The sequence below is a fragment of the Bombina bombina genome, chromosome 6 (assembly GCF_027579735.1).
Source record: "Bombina bombina isolate aBomBom1 chromosome 6, aBomBom1.pri, whole genome shotgun sequence".
Classification (NCBI taxonomy): Eukaryota; Metazoa; Chordata; class Amphibia; order Anura; family Bombinatoridae; genus Bombina; species Bombina bombina.
In genome coordinates, this window is record NC_069504.1 from 1,138,744,844 (window position 1) to 1,138,766,601 (window position 21,758).

The 21,758-nt window shown below is 36.4% G+C and overlaps 1 protein-coding gene across 2 annotated transcripts in view; it reads left to right on the forward strand.

Annotated features, from left to right (window-relative positions):
• ABCC9 (ATP binding cassette subfamily C member 9) overlaps window positions 1-21,758 on the forward strand; it is a gene marked incomplete in the record, with an annotated part of 749,052 nt that overhangs the window by 198,807 nt on the left and 528,487 nt on the right. For both annotated transcript variants that reach the window (XM_053719116.1, XM_053719117.1), the window contains 2 exon segments: window positions 6,689-6,855; window positions 6,946-7,188. In XM_053719116.1, coding sequence (XP_053575091.1) covers window positions 6,689-6,855; window positions 6,946-7,188 — 410 coding nt within the window.

Below are 21,758 nucleotides of genomic sequence, written 5' to 3' on the forward strand. Positions count from 1 at the left end.
GGAATAACTCTTTATTAAACGTTGCACACACATTTTATACTTTCTCAGGGACAATCCCCCTTCATGCATAAAAAATAGTTACAGAATGCCAGATAACACAATAGAGAACATCTATAATCTGTTTAACATAATCACAGAATGATCAATCCTGCCCCTTGGCACGTAGACCCTCTCTATTATAACTACTATTACAGTAAAACAAAAAAACTAAGTCACCGACTAGTAATGTATATTTTACAGTGTTCTTATCTTTTTTTCCTTATTTTTTGTTAGTTGTCCTTGCTATTTGACTGATAAATTTGTTAAGGTGAGATGTTCAATGACCTAAATGTGCTAGGAACAGCTAATATTTAATGAGACCCTCTCATTATAGGGAATGCACCCAAACAACACCATAACCAGATTAGGGGAAAGAGGTATCATTTAAAAACTCCTACACCTGTTGATATAGTTAGGGCCAATCTAGATCATAACTGACACAAGAGGCCCAAATAGTTTCTAGTTTCATGAGAATACTGAGCTACACCTAATATAAATATGGGCTAAAGCTTAGAATTTAACACACCTGAGAACCTGATACACGTTAATTTTGTTTGCGCTTGAGTGAATGTGTTTCCTTTTACCTTGTAATAAGTGCACAAGTTAACACTGTTGTGATATTGTTTATGGTGACTTGTGCTAACTATAGCCCGCTACTTGTAATCTAGCTCTTAGTGATTAATGTCCATTTAAAAGATATATAATTTCACTTTATTATTCATTCCCCAGTTTTGCATAATTAAGACTGTTATATTAATATACTTTTTACCTCTGTGATTACCTTGTATCTAAGCCTCTGCAGACTGCCCATTATCTCAGTTATATTAATATACTTTTTACCTCTGTGATTACCTTGTATCTAAGCCTCTGCAGACTACTCCTTATCTCAGTTATATTAATATACTTTTTACCTCTGTGATTACCTTGTATCTAAGCCTCTGCAGACTGCTCCTTATCTCAGTTATATTAATATACTTTTTACCTCTGTGATTACTTTGTATCTAAGCCTCTGCAGACTGCTCCTTATCTCAGTTATATTAATATACTTTTTACCTCTGTGATTACCTTGTATCTAAGCCTCTGCAGACTGCTCCTTATCTCAGTTATAGTAATATACTTTTACCTCTGTGATTACTTTGTATCTAAGCCTCTGCAGACTGCTCCATATCTCAGTTATATTAATATACCTTTTACCTCTGTAATTACCATGTATCTAAGCCTCTGCAGACTGCTCCTTATCTCAGTTATATTAATATACTTTTTACCTCTGTGATTACCCTGTATCTAAACCTCTGCAGACTGCCCCTTATCTCAGTTATATTAATATACTTTTTACCTCTGTGATTACCTTGTATCTAAGCCTCTGCAGACTGCCCCTTTTCTCAGTTATATTAATATACTTTTTACCTCTGTGATTACCCTGTATCTAAGCCTCTGCAGACTGCCCCTTATCTCAGTTATATTAATATACTTTTTACCTCTGTGATTACCCTGTATCTAAGCTTCTGCAGACTGCCCCTTATCTCAGTTATATTAATATACTTTTTACCTCTGTGATTACCTTGAATCCAAGCCTCTGCAGACTGCACCTTATCTCAGTTATATTAATATACTCTTTACCTCTGTGATTACCCTGTATCTAAGCCTCTGCAGACTGCTCCTTTTCTCAGTTATATTAATATAATTTTTACCTCTGTGATTACCCTGTATCTAAGCCTCTGCAGACTGCTCCTTATCTCAGTTATATTAATATACTCTTTACCTCTGTGATTACCCTGTATCTAAGCCTCTGCAGACTGCTCCTTTTCTCAGTTATATTAATATAATTTTTACCTCTGTGATTACCCTGTATCTAAGCCTCTGCAGACTGCCCCTTATCTCAGTTATATTAATATACTTTTTACCTCTGTGATTACCCTGTATCTAAGCCTCTGCAGACTGCCCCTTATCTCACTTATATTAATATACTTTTTACCTCTGTGATTACCTTGTATCTAAGTATCTGCAGACTGTCCCTTATCTCACTTATATTAATATACTTTTTACCTCTGTGATTTCCTTGTATCTAAGCCTCTGCAGACTGCTCCTTATCTCAGTTATATTAATATACTTTTTACCTCTGTGATTTCCTTGTATCTAAGCCTCTGCAGACTGCTCCTTATCTCAGTTATATTAATATACTTTTTACCTCTGTGATTACCTTGTATCTAAACCTCTGCAGACTGCCCCTTATCTCAGTTATATTAATATACTTTTTACCTCTGTGATTACCTTGTATCTAAGCCTCTGCAGACTGCCCTTATCTCAGTTATATTAATATACTTTTTACCTCTGTGATTACCCTGTATCTAAGTCTCTGCAGACTGCCCCTTATCTCAGTTATATTAATATACTTTTTACCTCTGTGATTACCTTGTATCTAAGCCTCTGCAGACTGCACCTTATCTCAGTTATATTAATATACCTTTTACCTCTGTGATTACCTTGTATCTAAGCCTCTGCAGACTGCTCCTTATCTTAGTTATATTAATATACTTTTTACCTTTGTGATTACCCTGTATCTAAGCCTCTGCAGACTGCCCCTTATCTCAGTTATATTAATATACTTTTTTACCTCTGTGATTACCCTATATCTAAGCCTCTGCAGACTGCCCCTTATCTCACTTATATTAATATACTTTTTACCTCTGTGATTACCTTGTATCTAAGCCTCTGCAGACTGCTCCTTATCTCAGTTATATTAATATACTTTTTACCTCTGTGATTACCCTGTATCTAAGCATCTGCAGACTGTCCCTTATCTCAGATATAGTAATATACTTTTTACCTCTGTGATTACCCTGTATCTAAGCCTCTGCAGACTGCTCCTTATCTCACTTATATTAATATACTTTTTACCTCTGTGATTACCTTGTATCTAAGCCTCTGCAGACTGCCTCTTATCTCACTTATATTAATATACTTTTTACCTCTGTGATTACCTTGTATCTAAGCCTCTGCAGACTGCTCCTTATCTCAGTTATATTAATATACTTTTTACCTCTGTGATTACCTTGTATCTAAGCCTCTGCAGACTGCCCCTTATCTCAGTTATATTAATATACTTTTTACCTCTGTGATTACCCTGTATCTAAGCCTCTGCAGACTGCCCCTTATCTCACTTATATTAATATACTTTTAACCTCTGTGATTACCTTGTATCTAAGCCTCTGCAGACTGCTCCTTATCTCAGTTATATTAATATACTTTTTACCTCTGTGATTACCCTGTATCTAAGCATCTGCAGACTTTCCCTTATCTCAGTTATAATAATATACTTTTTACCTCTGTGATTACCTTGTATCTAAGCCTCTGCAGACTGCTCCTTATCTCAGTTATATTAATATACTTTTTACCTCTGTGATTACCCTGTATCTAATAATCTGCAGACTTTCCCTTATCTCAGTTATAATAATATACTTTTTACCTCTGTGATTACCTTATATCTAAGCCTCTGCAGACTGCCCCCTTGTTTCAGTTCTTTTGACAGACATACATTTTAGCCAATCAGTGCTGACTCTTAAATAACTCCATGTGCATGAGCACAATGCTATCTATATGACACACATGAACTAGCGCTGTCTACCTGTGAAAAACTGTAAAAATGCGGCGTCCTTCAAAGGCTTAGAAATTAGCATATGGCCCATATTTATCAAGCTCCTTACGGAGCTTGAAGGGCCGTGTTTCTGGCGAGTCTTCAGGCTCGTCAGAAACACAAGTTATGAAGCAGCGGTCTAAAGACAGCTGCTCCATAACACTGTCTGCCTGCTCTGAGCAGGCGGACAGGAATCGCCGGAAATCAACCCGATCAAGTATGATCGGGTTGATTGACACCTCCCTGCTGGCGGCCCATTTCCCCGCGAGTCAGCAGGGGGCGGCGTTGCACCAGCTGCTCTGGTGCAATGTTAAATGCGGAGAGCGTATTGCTCTCCGCATTTAGCGAGGTCTTGCGGACCTGATCCGCACTGTCGGATCAGGTCCGCAAGACCTTTGATAAATAGGGGCCTATGAGTCTACTGAGGTTTAGCTTTCAACAAAGAATACCAATAGAACAAAATTGGAGGATAAAATTAAATTGGAATGTTGTTAAAATTACATGCCCCATCTTAATCATGAATGTTTAATTTTGACTAGACTGTCCCTTTAAGTCTGATAACTATATGCTATTTTCAAGCATAGTTTAAAACTGTGGTTTATTCACTATTTTGACATTTTAATTAAATCAGGTGTAGATTGTGTAAACATTATTGTTTGTTTATGTATCTGGATATCGTATTTGTTTCCTTTGTTATGTTTTGGGACATCACCCCAGCTGAGTGCAAATGCAAACAAAAAATGGGGGGTGCTACTCAAACTGAAATCACTAAATTGGCTAAAAATGAAATCATTGGATGTTTGTGCACGTGCCAGGCTTGCTGTGTGCAGAAACACTGATTTTTATTGCCAAAAATGGTTTCTAGTTATTTTAAAAGCATCACTTTAGAGTTCAAACTTGGCTTTATGTCACCTTAACCCATATGAATAGTTCACCGACAAAATTAAAACACACCCCAGAGTTCATGTCCTTGGTCTTAGACTGATGTATTGCAGCCAATCATATATATGATCACATATGGGCCAGCTCCAGATTCCATTATTATTGTGCGTTTGAGTCATATAGGAGACAACTGTGTTCGGGAACAAACAAAACTGGCAAGATGTGTTTTTTTTTACTAATAACAGCAACCTGTAACAGGGTCAGAGAGAAATAAAATCTAACTTTTTACATACTTAAAGGGACAGTCTAGGCCAAAATAAGCTTTCATGATTCAGATAGGGCATGTCATTTTAAACAATTTTCCAATTTACTTTTATCACCAATTTTGCTTTGTTTTCTTGGTATTCTTAGTTGAAAGCTTAACCTAGGAGTTTCATATGCTAATTTCTTAGACCTTGAAGGCCACCTCTTTTCAGAATGCATTTTAACCGTTTTTCACAACTAGAGGGTGTTAGTTCATGTGTTTCATATAGATAACACTGTGCTCGTGCACGTGAAGTTATCTGGGAGCAGGCACTGATTGGCTAAACTGCAAGTCTGTCAAAAGAACTGAAATAAAAGGGCAGTTTGCAGAGGCTTAGATACAAGATAATCACAGAGGTTGGAGACAGATAATAGTGCAGGCTTCACAGGGGCTGAACTCACTGAATGATAAAATAAAATGGTGGAACCTGGAAATCCCAGAGAAATGTCTCTCATAAAGCTGTGTGCTCAGATGAAATTACCTAAAATGATCCCCCAGCACTGTAAGATCTCTCACAAGATTCTAGACAGGCAGATTTTACTATACTACTCTAAGGGGTGTTCTTTGTATTTCTGTATGTGAAGAAAACACAAGCACAATGCATTATAGCCCAGCATGACATGAGAGCTTTGTTACACTTACATTTTGTGCTTTGTACTTTATATTACTTTACACTTCAGATTGGATCCTTTCAGTATAATAGCATTTAAACTTTGTACTTTCGCATTTGTATTCAATAGATGTAGATACATTATGATTGTTTCATTATGTTACTCATTATGTTACTTTAACCAATTAGGATCATACTTTGTATATTTTTGCGTATCTTTTACAAATGATATTGAACTCTCTATTGTAAAATAAAACAGCTTCAGAAAGTGGAAGGGACAGGACAGTTCTCACGGTATGTCTGAAGTTCTTTCACAATTCTCATGAAATGCTATAAGCATTTTACACAAGCTGGTCTCACTGAATTATCTTGTCAGCTGTAAGCAGGTGAAGTTTGCTAAAAATGTGCAAAATATTCTTATTTAACCAACATATTTATATTTTGATATATACTAAACTAGTGGTAAAAAATGTTAAATTGTAAAGAAAACATTTCAGTTTAATTTGTATTTGCTGTAAACTGAAAGTTTATATAAATCCAAGGGGTTTTCCAGTTAATTTCTCTATCCCAGAGTGCTTCATTACTTTTTTATGGAAGAAATCTCTCTCTAATAAAATCAGTAAGCTCTGCCCATGTGAAGTCTGCACTATATTTTCTCTCCAAACTATAAAATATTTGATCATATGCTCCAAAGAAAGTAACAAATCTCTCTGAGAAACTGAACCTGTCGGTTTTTCAGTTTTATTTTAAATAGAACACATACAAAGTGCAATTTAATTTGTAAAAGATACTCATAAATATACAAAGTACAAATCATACAAAGATACACAGAAACTGTCAAAGCATAATCAGAAATCACATTTCTAAATACACTGCTGTATATAGAATATATATGCGGTAAAATACAGAACATAAAGTGCAAAGTTTAAATGTAATAAAACTTAATATGAAGTGTAAAGTAATGTCAAATTTGCGAAGCACAAAGTGTAAATGCAGCAGAACTCTCATGCCATGCATTGCTGGATGATCATTTTATATAATTTCGTCTTAGCGGAGAGTTTTATATTAACATGCCTTCAGTGAGAATTGGTTATCTTTCCTTACCTTTTAACTGTCATTACAATATTTTATGGAACTGTTAAATGACACTTGTTTGATGAAATGTCCCACAAAGTATCAATTTAAAGTGTCTCATTTCCGTCTTTATATTTTTTTACAGCTCTCTTCCTTTACTGGGTATTGGCTTTTGTTGCAAAGACTATCAAGTTAGTGAAATACTGTGAACATGGTATTGGCATCCCTCAGTTGCGGTTCTGTATCACTGCGATGATGGTCATTCTTTATGGGCTGTTGATGACAGTGGAGATTAATGTCATTCGAGTTAGGGTAAGATGATCGCTGTGTCTTAGTGCTCTGGAATTGTAATAATTTCTTCTATTCATAGTATATTTTTATTTTATTTGTGTTGTGTTTTAGAAATACGTGTTTTTTAAAAACCAGCAGAAGGTGAAACCTCCAGAAGATCTCCAGGATTTAGGTGTGAGATTTCTTCAGCCATTTGTGAATTTGCTTTCAAAAGCCACTTATTGGTGGATGAATCCCCTCATCATCTCTGCTCACAGAAGGCCGATAGACCTGAAAACCATTGGAAAGCTTCCTATAGCCATGAGGGCACTTACCAACTACATCAGTTTGAAAGATGCATATGAAGAACAAAAGGTAAATTATATTAAAGGGTTTTGGTTGCTATCAGAATCCAAATATGTCTAGGTAAAATTAACCATCATTTATTATATTAAAAGGAGACATAAATAAAAAAAGATACCCAATGTAATTTTTATCAGATATACCACTTGGTGTCCTTTGTTTTAACTTACCTCCATTCCATGGCAGCTTACTGAGGTATGCACTGGAGCGTGCACATAGATTGAGTATATAGCAGGAGCAGTGAGTAGAAATGTTATACAATATTATACAAGTAACCTGTAGAGGGAACTGCAGCAAGCAATGCTCATTGACCGCAGGTATTATCCCCAACGATGCCTTCACTTATTGCTACTGCACACGCTGTGTGGATGTCTCCTAGATGCACTTTTAGCTTGTGCTCAGTCTTCTTTATTAAACAGTGCTTCTAGCTATATAATGCTCGCTTAATATACCTTAGGGGATTAGAGTTTAGCTTTTTATTAGTGTCCTCAACAAAGTCTAAACAAAATGTTCTCAATTTTAATGTACAACAGGAAACTCAACAAAGTCTAAACAAAATGTTCTCAATTTTAATGTACAACAGGAAACTCCAGGCCCTAAGACCTCTATCAGACATTATTTTGTGGAAAGTTTGTTACATCTCAAACCATTTGAGGATTTTGAGAAATATAAAAGTTGTTGTGTGGTAAATCATCAATATGGAATTACTGATAATAAACTAGATATAGCATCAGAATGTATTTGTGATTGTTTTCTGAAGGAGAAATAGTCACAGAATAACAAGTCGGAGTTGGTGGGAGTTGGTGGGGCAGAGGGAAATAAAAATTTATGTAATGGGAATTAATCCATAGAGTCCTGAATGTGATTGCTTGGTATTTGCAGTAGCTTTTTAATATCTGTTCTAATTGGCCACAAGAAAGGATATCAGATATACAGGGAGTGCAGAATTATTAGGCAAGTTGTATTTTTGAGGATTCATTTTATTATTGAACAACAACCATGTTCTCAATGAACCCAAAAAACTCATTAATATCAAAGCTGTATATTTTTGGAAGTAGTTTTTAGTTTGTTTTTAGTTTTAGCTATTTTAGGGGGATATCTGTGTGTGCAGGTGACTATTACTGTGCATAATTATTAGGCAACTTAACAAAAAACAAATATATACCCATTTCAATTATTTATTTTTACCAGTGAAACCAATATAACATCTCAACATTCACAAATATACATTTCTGACATTCAAAAACAAAACAAAAACAAATCAGTGACCAATATAGCCACCTTTCTTTGCAAGGACACTCAAAAGCCTGCCATCCATGGTTTCTGTCAGTGTTTTGATCTGTTCACCATCAACATTGCGTGCAGCAGCAACCACAGCCTCCCAGACACTGTTCAGAGAGGTGTACTGTTTTCCCTCCTTGTATATCTCACATTTGATGATGGACCACAGGTTCTCAATGGGGTTCAGATCAGGTGAACAAGGAGGCCATGTCATTAGATTTTCTTCTTTTATACCCTTTCTTGCCAGCCACGCTGTGGAGTACTTGGACGCGTGTGATGGAGCATTGTCCTGCATGAAAATCATGTTTTTCTTGAAGGATGCAGACTTCTTCCTGTACCACTGCTTGAAGAAGGTGTCTTCCAGAAACTGGCAGTAGGACTGGGAGTTGAGCTTGACTCCATCCTCAACCCGAAAAGGCCCCACAAGCTCATCTTTGATGATACCAGCCCAAACCAGTACTCCACCTCCACCTTGCTGGCGTCTGAGTCGGACTGGAGCTCTCTGCCCTTTACCAATCCAGCCACAGGCCCATCCATCTGGCCCATCAAGACTTACTCTCATTTCATCAGTCCATAAAACCTTAGAAAAATCAGTCTTGAGATATTTCTTGGCCCAGTCTTGACGTTTCAGCTTGTGTGTCTTGTTCAGTGGTGGTCGTCTTTCAGCCTTTCTTACCTTGGCCATGTCTCTGAGTATTGCACACCTTGTGCTTTTGGGCACTCCAGTGATGTTGCAGCTCTGAAATATGGCCAAACTGGTGGCAAGTGGCATCTTGGCAGCAGCACGCTTGACTTTTCTCAGTTCATGGGCAGTTATTTTGCGCCTTGGTTTTTCCACACGCTTCTTGCGACCCTGTTGACTATTTTGAATGAAACGCTTGATTGTTCGATGATCACGCTTCAGAAGCTTTGCAATTTTAAGAGTGCTGCATCCCTCTGCAAGATATCTCACTATTTTTGACTTTTCTGAGCCTGTCAAGTCCTTTTTTTTGACCCATTTTGCCAAAGGAAAGGAAGTTGCCTAATAATTATGCACACCTGATATAGGGTGTTGATGTCATTAGACCACACCCCTTCTCATTACAGAGATGCACATCACCTAATATGCTTAATTGGTAGTAGGCTTTCAAGCCTATACAGCTTGGAGTAAGACAACATGCATAAAGAGGATGATGTGGTCAAAATACTCATTTGCCTAATAATTCTGCACTCCCTGTACACATACAAAAGGCTTTTCAAGGTTTGTACCCCTGGACTACAAAAACATATCAATTCTGCTGTTGTCGATAAACAATCCAGTATTGATGTTGGTGTTTTCCAATAGATCTTTTTAAGTAAATGCCAACAGTTTTGTATTTTAAACAAATTACCTTCTTTCACCATGTGTATTGAGACTTGGGGGCCGAATTATCATTGTGCGAGCGGACATCTGATATTGCGGATCATGTCCGCTGCACATCGATAAATGCCGACAGCATATGCTCTCTGCATTTATCATTGCACCAGCAGTTCTTGTGAACTGCAGGTGCAATACCGCTCCCTGCAGATTTGCGGCCAATTGGCCGATGGCAGGGGGTGGCATTCAACCCAATCGTATTCTATCGGGTTGATTTCCGGCGATGTCTGTCCGACCGCCTAAGAGCAGGCGGACAAGTTATGGAGCAGCGATCTTTAGACCGCTGCTTCATAACTTGTGTTTCCGGCGAGCCTGAAGGCTCGCCAGAAACACGGCGCATCAAGCTCCATACGGAGCTTGATAAATATGCCCCTTATAGTCAAGGTTGTAATCCTGGAACACCCCCATTCTGCTACAGATGAAGGGATTAGAGCATACAAACGTATGTCTGTGTTTCATTGGCTCCCCAGCTGTATCCTCATCAGTGGTGGTACAGGAACACTTTGACTATGTATTTAAGTATTTACAAGGATTTTGTCTATAAATAAAATACTCTAACAAAAAAGAGCATTGTTTTTTTATCAGAATCTCCCTTTATAAAGTCTTATTTTAAAATGTATGTATATTTAATATGTGACCATTTCCATCCCTATAAACGCGAATTACCAGAGAGAATCTTAGTCACTTATATTAGAATAAAATATTTTCTTCAATAAACAAAAAGTTTCCAATAACATTAAACAGATAAAAAAATCATTTTTTGCTAGGATTTAGATAAGTATATTCATGACGTGTTGCTTGGTTGTTATAATACAAATCGTCTTTCAAGCCCCCAAGTATAAAAAAAACCCTGGAATTATTTATATTCTTTTGTTTCAGTAATTTAAACAGTGCACTTGAGTTGTCAGGATCATTAAATGTTTGAGATAATTTAGTTTAACACAAAGAATTGTCTCTCAGGGTGGCCGAGCGTCACCGTGAGGGGACCACAGACAAGTCGTACTAATATGACAGTAGCAGACGCTAGGTGTAATATACAGCCAGTAACGTCTCTCATCCGATGATAAGTGTGTTATAATTAGGCGTCACTTTAATCTGTTGCTTCCAGCTGTAGACTAAACTCAGACAAAAATATTCCCCAAACTGCTAAATCTAACAAATTTATTAACAATGAAAGGATTTCTTACATTTGATGGGGAGAGGGAGATTATATCTTTTTGTAAATAACAGGAGACAAAATGTTACTTCTTAAAATGTTTCCACTGAGGGGTGAGATCGGTCTATGAGTGTTGAAGGCTGCACAACAGTGTGTACATAAAAAAATAACTTTTTTTCGGAATCCATAAAAACATTAGACAGACAAGGAGACTGCAAAAAACTGACTGACGCGTTTTGCGCCCCCTAGTGGAGCTTAATCATAGACTGTGTTGTCAACGTCTGTTAAGTTAGCTTATTTCATGAGCTGCCAGAGCGGCAACTAATACCCCATAATTTCACCATCAGATATGCCCCTTACACTCCTGCACTCTATACAAACACATCTGATAATATAGGTTCCATACATGCACACACCTAATATTAAAATACACCGCAACATGCACGCTCCATACATACATTCCCCAATACATGCTGTAAACGTACACTACATTACTGTATATTGTATATCCCCAGTACATGCTGTAAACGTACACTACATTACTGTATATTGTATATCCCCAGTACTGTAAACCTACACTACATTACTGTATATTGTATATCCCCAGTACTGTAAACCTACACTACATTACTGTATATTGTATATCCCCAATACATGCTGTAAACGTACACTACATTACTGTATATTGTATATCCCAAGTACTGTAAACGTACACTACATTGCTGTATATTGTATAACCCCAGTACTGTAAACGTACACTACATTGCTGTATATTGTATATCCCCAGTACATGCTGTAAACCTACACTACATTACTGTATATTGTATATCCCCAGTACATGCTGTAAACGTACACCACATTACTGTATATTGTATATACCCAGCACATGCTGTAAGCCTACACCAAATTACTATATATTGTATATCCCCAGTACAGGCTGTAAACCTACACTACATTACTGTATATTGTATATCCCCAGTACATGCTGTAAACGTACACTACATTGCTGTATATTGTATATCCCCAATACATGCTGTAAACGTACACTACATTACTGTATATTGTATATCCCCAGTACTGTAAACCTACACTACATTGCTGTATATTGTATATCCCCAGTACATGCTGTAAACGTACACTACATTACTGTATATTGTATATCCCCAGTACTGTAAACGTACACTACATTGCTGTATATTGTATATCCCCAGTACATGCTGTAAACGTACACTACATTACTGTATATTGTATATCCCCAGTACATGCTGTAAACCTACACTACATTACTGTATATTGTATATCCCCAGTACTGTAAACCTACACTACATTGCTGTATATTGTATATCCCCAGTACATGCTGTAAACCTACACTACATTACTGTATATTGTATATCCCCAGTACATGCTGTAAACGTACACTACATTACTGTATATTGTATATCCCCAGCACATGCTGTAAACCTACACTACATTACTATATATTGTATATACCCAGTGCATGCTGTAAACGTACACTACATTACTGTATATTGTATATCCCCAGTACATGCTGTAAACCTACACTACATTACTGTATATTGTATATCCCCAGTACATGCTGTAAACCTACACTACATTACTCTATATTGTATATCCCCAGTACATGCTGTAAACCTACACCACATTACTGTATATTGTATATCCCCAGTACATGCTGTAAACGTACACCACATTACTGTGTATTGTATATCCCCAGTACATGCTGTAAACCTACACTACATTACTGTATATTGTATATCCCCAGTACATGCTGTAAACGTACACTACATTACTGTATATTGTATATCCCCAGTACTGTAAACGTACACTACATTGCTGTATATTGTATAACCCCAGTACTGTAAACGTACACTACATTGCTGTATATTGTATATCCCCAGTACATGCTGTAAACCTACACTACATTACTGTATATTGTATATCCCCAGTACATGCTGTAAACGTACACCACATTACTGTATATTGTATATACCCAGCACATGCTGTAAACCTACACCAAATTACTATATATTGTATATCCCCAGTACAGGCTGTAAACCTACACTACATTACTGTATATTGTATATCCCCAGTACATGCTGTAAACGTACACTACATTGCTGTATATTGTATATCCCCAATACATGCTGTAAACGTACACTACATTACTGTATATTGTATATCCCCAGTACTGTAAACCTACACTACATTGCTGTATATTGTATATCCCCAGTACATGCTGTAAACGTATACTACATTACTGTATATTGTATATCCCCAGTACTGTAAACGTACACTACATTGCTGTATATTGTATATCCCCAGTACATGCTGTAAACGTACACTACATTACTGTATATTGTATATCCCCAGTACATGCTGTAAACCTACACTACATTACTGTATATTGTATATCCCCAGTACTGTAAACCTACACTACATTGCTGTATATTGTATATCCCCAGTACATGCTGTAAACCTACACTACATTACTGTATATTGTATATCCCCAGTACATGCTGTAAACGTACACTACATTACTGTATATTGTATATCCCCAGCACATGCTGTAAACCTACACTTTATTACTATATATTGTATATACCCAGTGCATGCTGTAAACGTACACTACATTACTGTATATTGTATATCCCCAGTACATGCTGTAAACCTACACTACATTACTGTATATTGTATATCCCCAGTACATGCTGTAAACCTACACTACATTACTCTATATTGTATATCCCCAGTACATGCTGTAAACCTACACCACATTACTGTATATTGTATATCCCCAGTACATGCTGTAAACCTACACTACATTACTGTATATTGTTTATCCCCAGTACATGCTGTAAACCTACACTACATTACTGTATATTGTATATCCCCAATACATGCTGTAAACGTACACTACATTACTGTATATTGTATATCCCCAGTACTGTAAACGTACACTACATTGCTGTATATTGTATAACCCCAGTACTGTAAACGTACACTACATTGCTGTATATTGTATATCCCCAGTACATGCTGTAAACCTACACTACATTACTGTATATTGTATATCCCCAGTACATGCTGTAAACGTACACCACATTACTGTATATTGTATATACCCAGCACATGCTGTAAACCTACACCAAATTACTATATATTGTATATCCCCAGTACAGGCTGTAAACCTACACTACATTACTGTATATTGTATATCCCCAGTACATGCTGTAAACGTACACTACATTGCTGTATATTGTATATCCCCAATACATGCTGTAAACGTACACTACATTACTGTATATTGTATATCCCCAGTACTGTAAACCTACACTACATTGCTGTATATTGTATATCCCCAGTACATGCTGTAAACGTACACTACATTACTGTATATTGTATATCCCCAGTACTGTAAACGTACACTACATTGCTGTATATTGTATATCCCCAGTACATGCTGTAAACGTACACTACATTACTGTATATTGTATATCCCCAGTACTGTAAACCTACACTACATTGCTGTATATTGTATATCCCCAGTACATGCTGTAAACCTACACTACATTACTGTATATTGTATATCCCCAGTACATGCTGTAAACGTACACTACATTACTGTATATTGTATATCCCCAGCACATGCTGTAAACCTACACTACATTACTATATATTGTATATACCCAGTGCATGCTGTAAACGTACACTACATTACTGTATATTGTATATCCCCAGTACATGCTGTAAACCTACACTACATTACTGTATATTGTATATCCCCAGTACATGCTGTAAACCTACACTACATTACTCTATATTGCATATCCCCAGTACATGCTGTAAACCTACACCACATTACTGTATATTGTATATCCCCAGTACATGCTGTAAACCTACACTACATTACTGTATATTGTTTATCCCCAGTACATGCTGTAAACGTACACCACATTACTGTGTATTGTATATCCCCAGTACATGCTGTAAACCTACACTACATTACTGTATATTGTATATCCCCAGTACATGCTGTAAACCTACACTACATTACTGTATATTGTATATCCCCAGTACATGCTGTTAACGTACACCACATTACTGTATATTGTATATCCCCAGTACATGCTGTAAACGTACACCACATTACTGTATATTGTATATCCCCAGTACATGCTGTAAACGTACACCACATTACTGTATATTGTATATACCCAGTACATGCTGTAAACGTACACCACATTACTGTATATTGTATATACCCAGTACATGCTGTAAACCTACACTACATTGCTGTATATTGTATATCCCCAGTACATGCTGTAAACCTACACTACATTACTGTATATTGTATATCCCCAGTACATGCTGTTAACGTACACCACATTACTGTATATTGTATATCCCCAGTACATGCTGTAAACGTACACCACATTACTGTATATTGTATATACCCAGTACATGCTGTAAACGTACACCACATTACTGTATATTGTATATACCCAGTACATGCTGTAAACCTACACTACATTACTGTATATTGTATATCCCCAGTACATGCTGTAAACCTACACTACATTACTGTATATTGTATATCCCCAGTACATGCTGTTAACGTACACCACATTACTGTATATTGTATATCCCCAGTACATGCTGTAAACGTACACCACATTACTGTATATTGTATATACCCAGTACATGCTGTAAACGTACACCACATTACTGTATATTGTATATACCCAGTACATGCTGTAAACCTACACCAAATTACTGTATATTGTATATCCCAAGTACATGCTGTAAACCTACACTACATTACTGTATATTGTATATCCCAAGTACATGCTGTAAACCTACACTACATTACTGTATATTGTATATCCCCAGTACATGCTGTTAACGTACACCACATTACTGTATATTGTATATCCCCAGTACATGCTGTAAACGTACACCACATTACTGTATATTGTATATACCCAGTACATGCTGTAAACGTACACCACATTACTGTATATTGTATATACCCAGTACATGCTGTAAACCTACACCAAATTACTGTATATTGTATATCCCAAGTACATGCTGTAAACCTACACTACATTGCTGTATATTGTATATCCCCAGTATATGCTGTAAACCTACACTACATTACTGTATATTGTATATACCTAGTACATGCTGTAAACCTACACTACATTACTATATATTGTATATCCCCAGTACATGCTGTAAACCTACACTACATTACTGTATATTGTATATCCCCAGTACATGCTGTAAACCTACACTACATTACTCTATATTGTATATCCCCAGTACATGCTGTAAACGTACACTACATTGCTGTATATTGTATATACCCAGTACATGCTGTAAAACTACACTACATTAATGTATATTGTATATCCCCAGTACATGCTGTAAACCTACACCACATTACTGTATATTGTATATCCCCAGTACATGCTGTAAACCTACACTACATTACTGTATATTGTATATCCCCAGTACATGCTGTAAACCTACACTACATTACTGTATATTGTATATCCCCAGTACATGCTGTAAACGTACACTACATTACTGTATATTGTATATCCCCAGCACATGCTGTAAACCTACACTACATTACTGCATATTGTATATCCCCAATACATGCTGGAAACCTACACCACATTACTGTATATTGTATATCCCCAGCACATGCTGTAAACCTACACTACATTACTGTATATTGTATATCCCCAGCACATGCTGTAAACCTACACTACATTACTATATATTGTATATACCCAGTACATGCTGTAAACCTACACTACATTACTGTATATTGTATATCCACAGCACATGCTGTAAACCTACACTACATTACTGTATATTGTATATCCCCAGTACAGGCTGTAAACCTACACCACATTACTGTATATTGTATATCCCCAGTACAGGCTGTAAACCTACACCACATTACTGTATATTGTATATCCCCAGTACAGATTGTAAACCTACACCACATTACTGTATATTGTATATCCCCAGTACATGCTGTAAACCTACACTACATTACTGTATATTGTATATCCCCAGTACATGCTGTAAACCTACACTACATTACTGTATATTGTATATCCCCAGTACATGCTGTAATCCTACACCACATTACTGTATATTGTATATCCCCAGTACATGCTCTAAACCTACATCACATTACTGTTTATTGTATATCCCCAGTACATGCTGTAAACCTACACCACATTACTGTATATTGTGTATACCCAGTACATGCTTTAAACGTACACCACATTACTGTATATTGTATATCCCCAGTACATGCTGTAAACCTACACTACATTACTGTATATTGTATATCCCCAGTACATGCTGTAAACCTACACTACATTACTGTATATTGTATATCCCCAGTACATGCTGTAAACCTACACTACATTACTGTATATTGTATATCCCCAAATACATGCTGTAAACCTACACCACATTACTGTATATTGTATATCCCCAGTATATGCTGTAAACCTACACTACATTACTGTATATTGTATATCCCCAGTACATGCTGTAAACCTACACCACATTACTGTATATTGTTTATCCCCAGTACATGCTGTAAATGTTCACTACATTACTGTATATTGTATATCCCCAGTACATGCTGTAAACCTACACCACATTACTGTATATTGTATATCCCCAGTACATGCTGTAAACCTACACTACATTACTGTATATTGTATATCCCCAGTACATGCTGTAAACCTACACTACATTACTGTATTTTGTATATCCCCAGTACATGCTGTAAACCTACACTACATTACTCTATATTGTATATCCCCAGTACATGCTGTAATCCTACACCACATTACTGTATATTGTATATCCCCATTACATGCTGTAAACCTACACCACATTACTGTATATTGTATATCCCCAGTACATGCTGTAAACCTACACCACATTACTGTATATTGTATATACCCAGTACATGCTTTAAACGTACACCACACTACTGTATATTGTATATCCCCAGTACATGCTGTAAACCTACACTACATTACTGTATATTGTATTTCCCCAGTACATGCTGTAAACCTACACTACATTACTGCATATTGTATAACCCCAGTACATTCTGTAAACCTACACTACATTACTGTATATTGTATATCCCCAGTACATGCTGTAAACCTACACCACATTACTGTATATTGTATATCCATAGTACATGCTGTAAACCTACACCACATTACTCTATATTGTATATCCCCAGTACATGCTGTAAACCTTCACTACATTACTGTATATTGCAAATCTACAGTACATGCTGTAAACCTGCACTACATTACTGTATATTGTATATCCCCAGTACATGCTGTAAACATTCACTACATTACTGTATATTGTATATCCCCAGTACATGCTGTAAACCTACACTACATTACTGTATATTGTATATCCCCAGTGCATGCTGTAAACCTACACTACATTACTGTATATTGTATATCCCCAGTACATGCTGTAAACCTACACTACATTACTCTATATTGTATATCCCCAGTACATGCTGTAAACGTACACTACATTGCTGTATATTGTATATACCCAGTACATGCTGTAAAACTACACTACATTAATGTATATTGTATATCCCCAGTACATGCTGTAAACCTACACTACATTACTGTATATTGTATATCCCCAGTACATGCTGTAAACGTACACTACATTACTGTATATTGTATATCCCCAGTACTGTAAACGTACACTACATTGCTGTATATTGTATAACCCCAGTACTGTAAACGTACACTACATTGCTGTATATTGTATATCCCCAGTACATGCTGTAAACCTACACTACATTACTGTATATTGTATATCCCCAGTACATGCTGTAAACGTACACCACATTACTGTATATTGTATATACCCAGCACATGCTGTAAACCTACACCAAATTACTATATATTGTATATCCCCAGTACAGGCTGTAAACCTACACTACATTACTGTATATTGTATATCCCCAGTACATGCTGTAAACGTACACTACATTGCTGTATATTGTATATCCCCAATACATGCTGTAAACGTACACTACATTACTGTATATTGTATATCCCCAGTACTGTAAACCTACACTACATTGCTGTATATTGTATATCCCCAGTACATGCTGTAAACGTATACTACATTACTGTATATTGTATATCCCCAGTACTGTAAACGTACACTACATTGCTGTATATTGTATATCCCCAGTACATGCTGTAAACGTACACTACATTACTGTATATTGTATATCCCCAGTACATGCTGTAAACCTACACTACATTACTGTATATTGTATATCCCCAGTACTGTAAACCTACACTACATTGCTGTATATTGTATATCCCCAGTACATGCTGTAAACCTACACTACATTACTGTATATTGTATATCCCCAGTACATGCTGTAAACGTACACTACATTACTGTATATTGTATATCCCCAGCACATGCTGTAAACCTACACTTTATTACTATATATTGTATATACCCAGTGCATGCTGTAAACGTACACTACATTACTGTATATTGTATATCCCCAGTACATGCTGTAAACCTACACTACATTACTGTATATTGTATATCCCCAGTACATGCTGTAAACCTACACTACATTACTCTATATTGTATATCCCCAGTACATGCTGTAAACCTACACCACATTACTGTATATTGTATATCCCCAGTACATGCTGTAAACCTACACTACATTACTGTATATTGTTTATCCCCAGTACATGCTGTAAACCTACACTACATTACTGTATATTGTATATCCCCAATACATGCTGTAAACGTACACTACATTACTGTATATTGTATATCCCCAGTACTGTAAACGTACACTACATTGCTGTATATTGTATAACCCCAGTACTGTAAACGTACACTACATTGCTGTATATTGTATATCCCCAGTACATGCTGTAAACCTACACTACATTACTGTATATTGTATATCCCCAGTACATGCTGTAAACGTACACCACATTACTGTATATTGTATATACCCAGCACATGCTGTAAACCTACACCAAATTACTATATATTGTATATCCCCAGTACAGGCTGTAAACCTACACTACATTACTGTATATTGTATATCCCCAGTACATGCTGTAAACGTACACTACATTGCTGTATATTGTATATCCCCAATACATGCTGTAAACGTACACTACATTACTGTATATTGTATATCCCCAGTACTGTAAACCTACACTACATTGCTGTATATTGTATATCCCCAGTACATGCTGTAAACGTACACTACATTACTGTATATTGTATATCCCCAGTACTGTAAACGTACACTACATTGCTGTATATTGTATATCCCCAGTACATGCTGTAAACGTACACTACATTACTGTATATTGTATATCCCCAGTACTGTAAACCTACACTACATTGCTGTATATTGTATATCCCCAGTACATGCTGTAAACCTACACTACATTACTGTATATTGTATATCCCCAGTACATGCTGTAAACGTACACTACATTACTGTATATTGTATATCCCCAGCACATGCTGTAAACCTACACTACATTACTATATATTGTATATACCCAGTGCATGCTGTAAACGTACACTACATTACTGTATATTGTATATCCCCAGTACATGCTGTAAACCTACACTACATTACTGTATATTGTATATCCCCAGTACATGCTGTAAACCTACACTACATTACTCTATATTGCATATCCCCAGTACATGCTGTAAACCTACACCACATTACTGTATATTGTATATCCCCAGTACATGCTGTAAACCTACACTACATTACTGTATATTGTTTATCCCCAGTACATGCTGTAAACGTACACCACATTACTGTGTATTGTATATCCCCAGTACATGCTGTAAACCTACACTACATTACTGTATATTGTATATCCCCAGTACATGCTGTAAACCTACACTACATTACTGTATATTGTATATCCCCAGTACATGCTGTTAACGTACACCACATTACTGTATATTGTATATCCCCAGTACATGCTGTAAACGTACACCACATTACTGTATATTGTATATCCCCAGTACATGCTGTAAACGTACACCACATTACTGTATATTGTATATACCCAGTACATGCTGTAAACGTACACCACATTACTGTATATTGTATATACCCAGTACATGCTGTAAACCTACACTACATTGCTGTATATTGTATATCCCCAGTACATGCTGTAAACCTACACTACATTACTGTATATTGTATATCCCCAGTACATGCTGTTAACGTACACCACATTACTGTATATTGTATATCCCCAGTACATGCTGTAAACGTACACCACATTACTGTATATTGTATATACCCAGTACATGCTGTAAACGTACACCACATTACTGTATATTGTATATACCCAGTACATGCTGTAAACCTACACTACATTACTGTATATTGTATATCCCCAGTACATGCTGTAAACCTACACTACATTACTGTATATTGTATATCCCCAGTACATGCTGTTAACGTACACCACATTACTGTATATTGTATATCCCCAGTACATGCTGTAAACGTACACCACATTACTGTATATTGTATATACCCAGTACATGCTGTAAACGTACACCACATTACTGTATATTGTATATACCCAGTACATGCTGTAAACCTACACC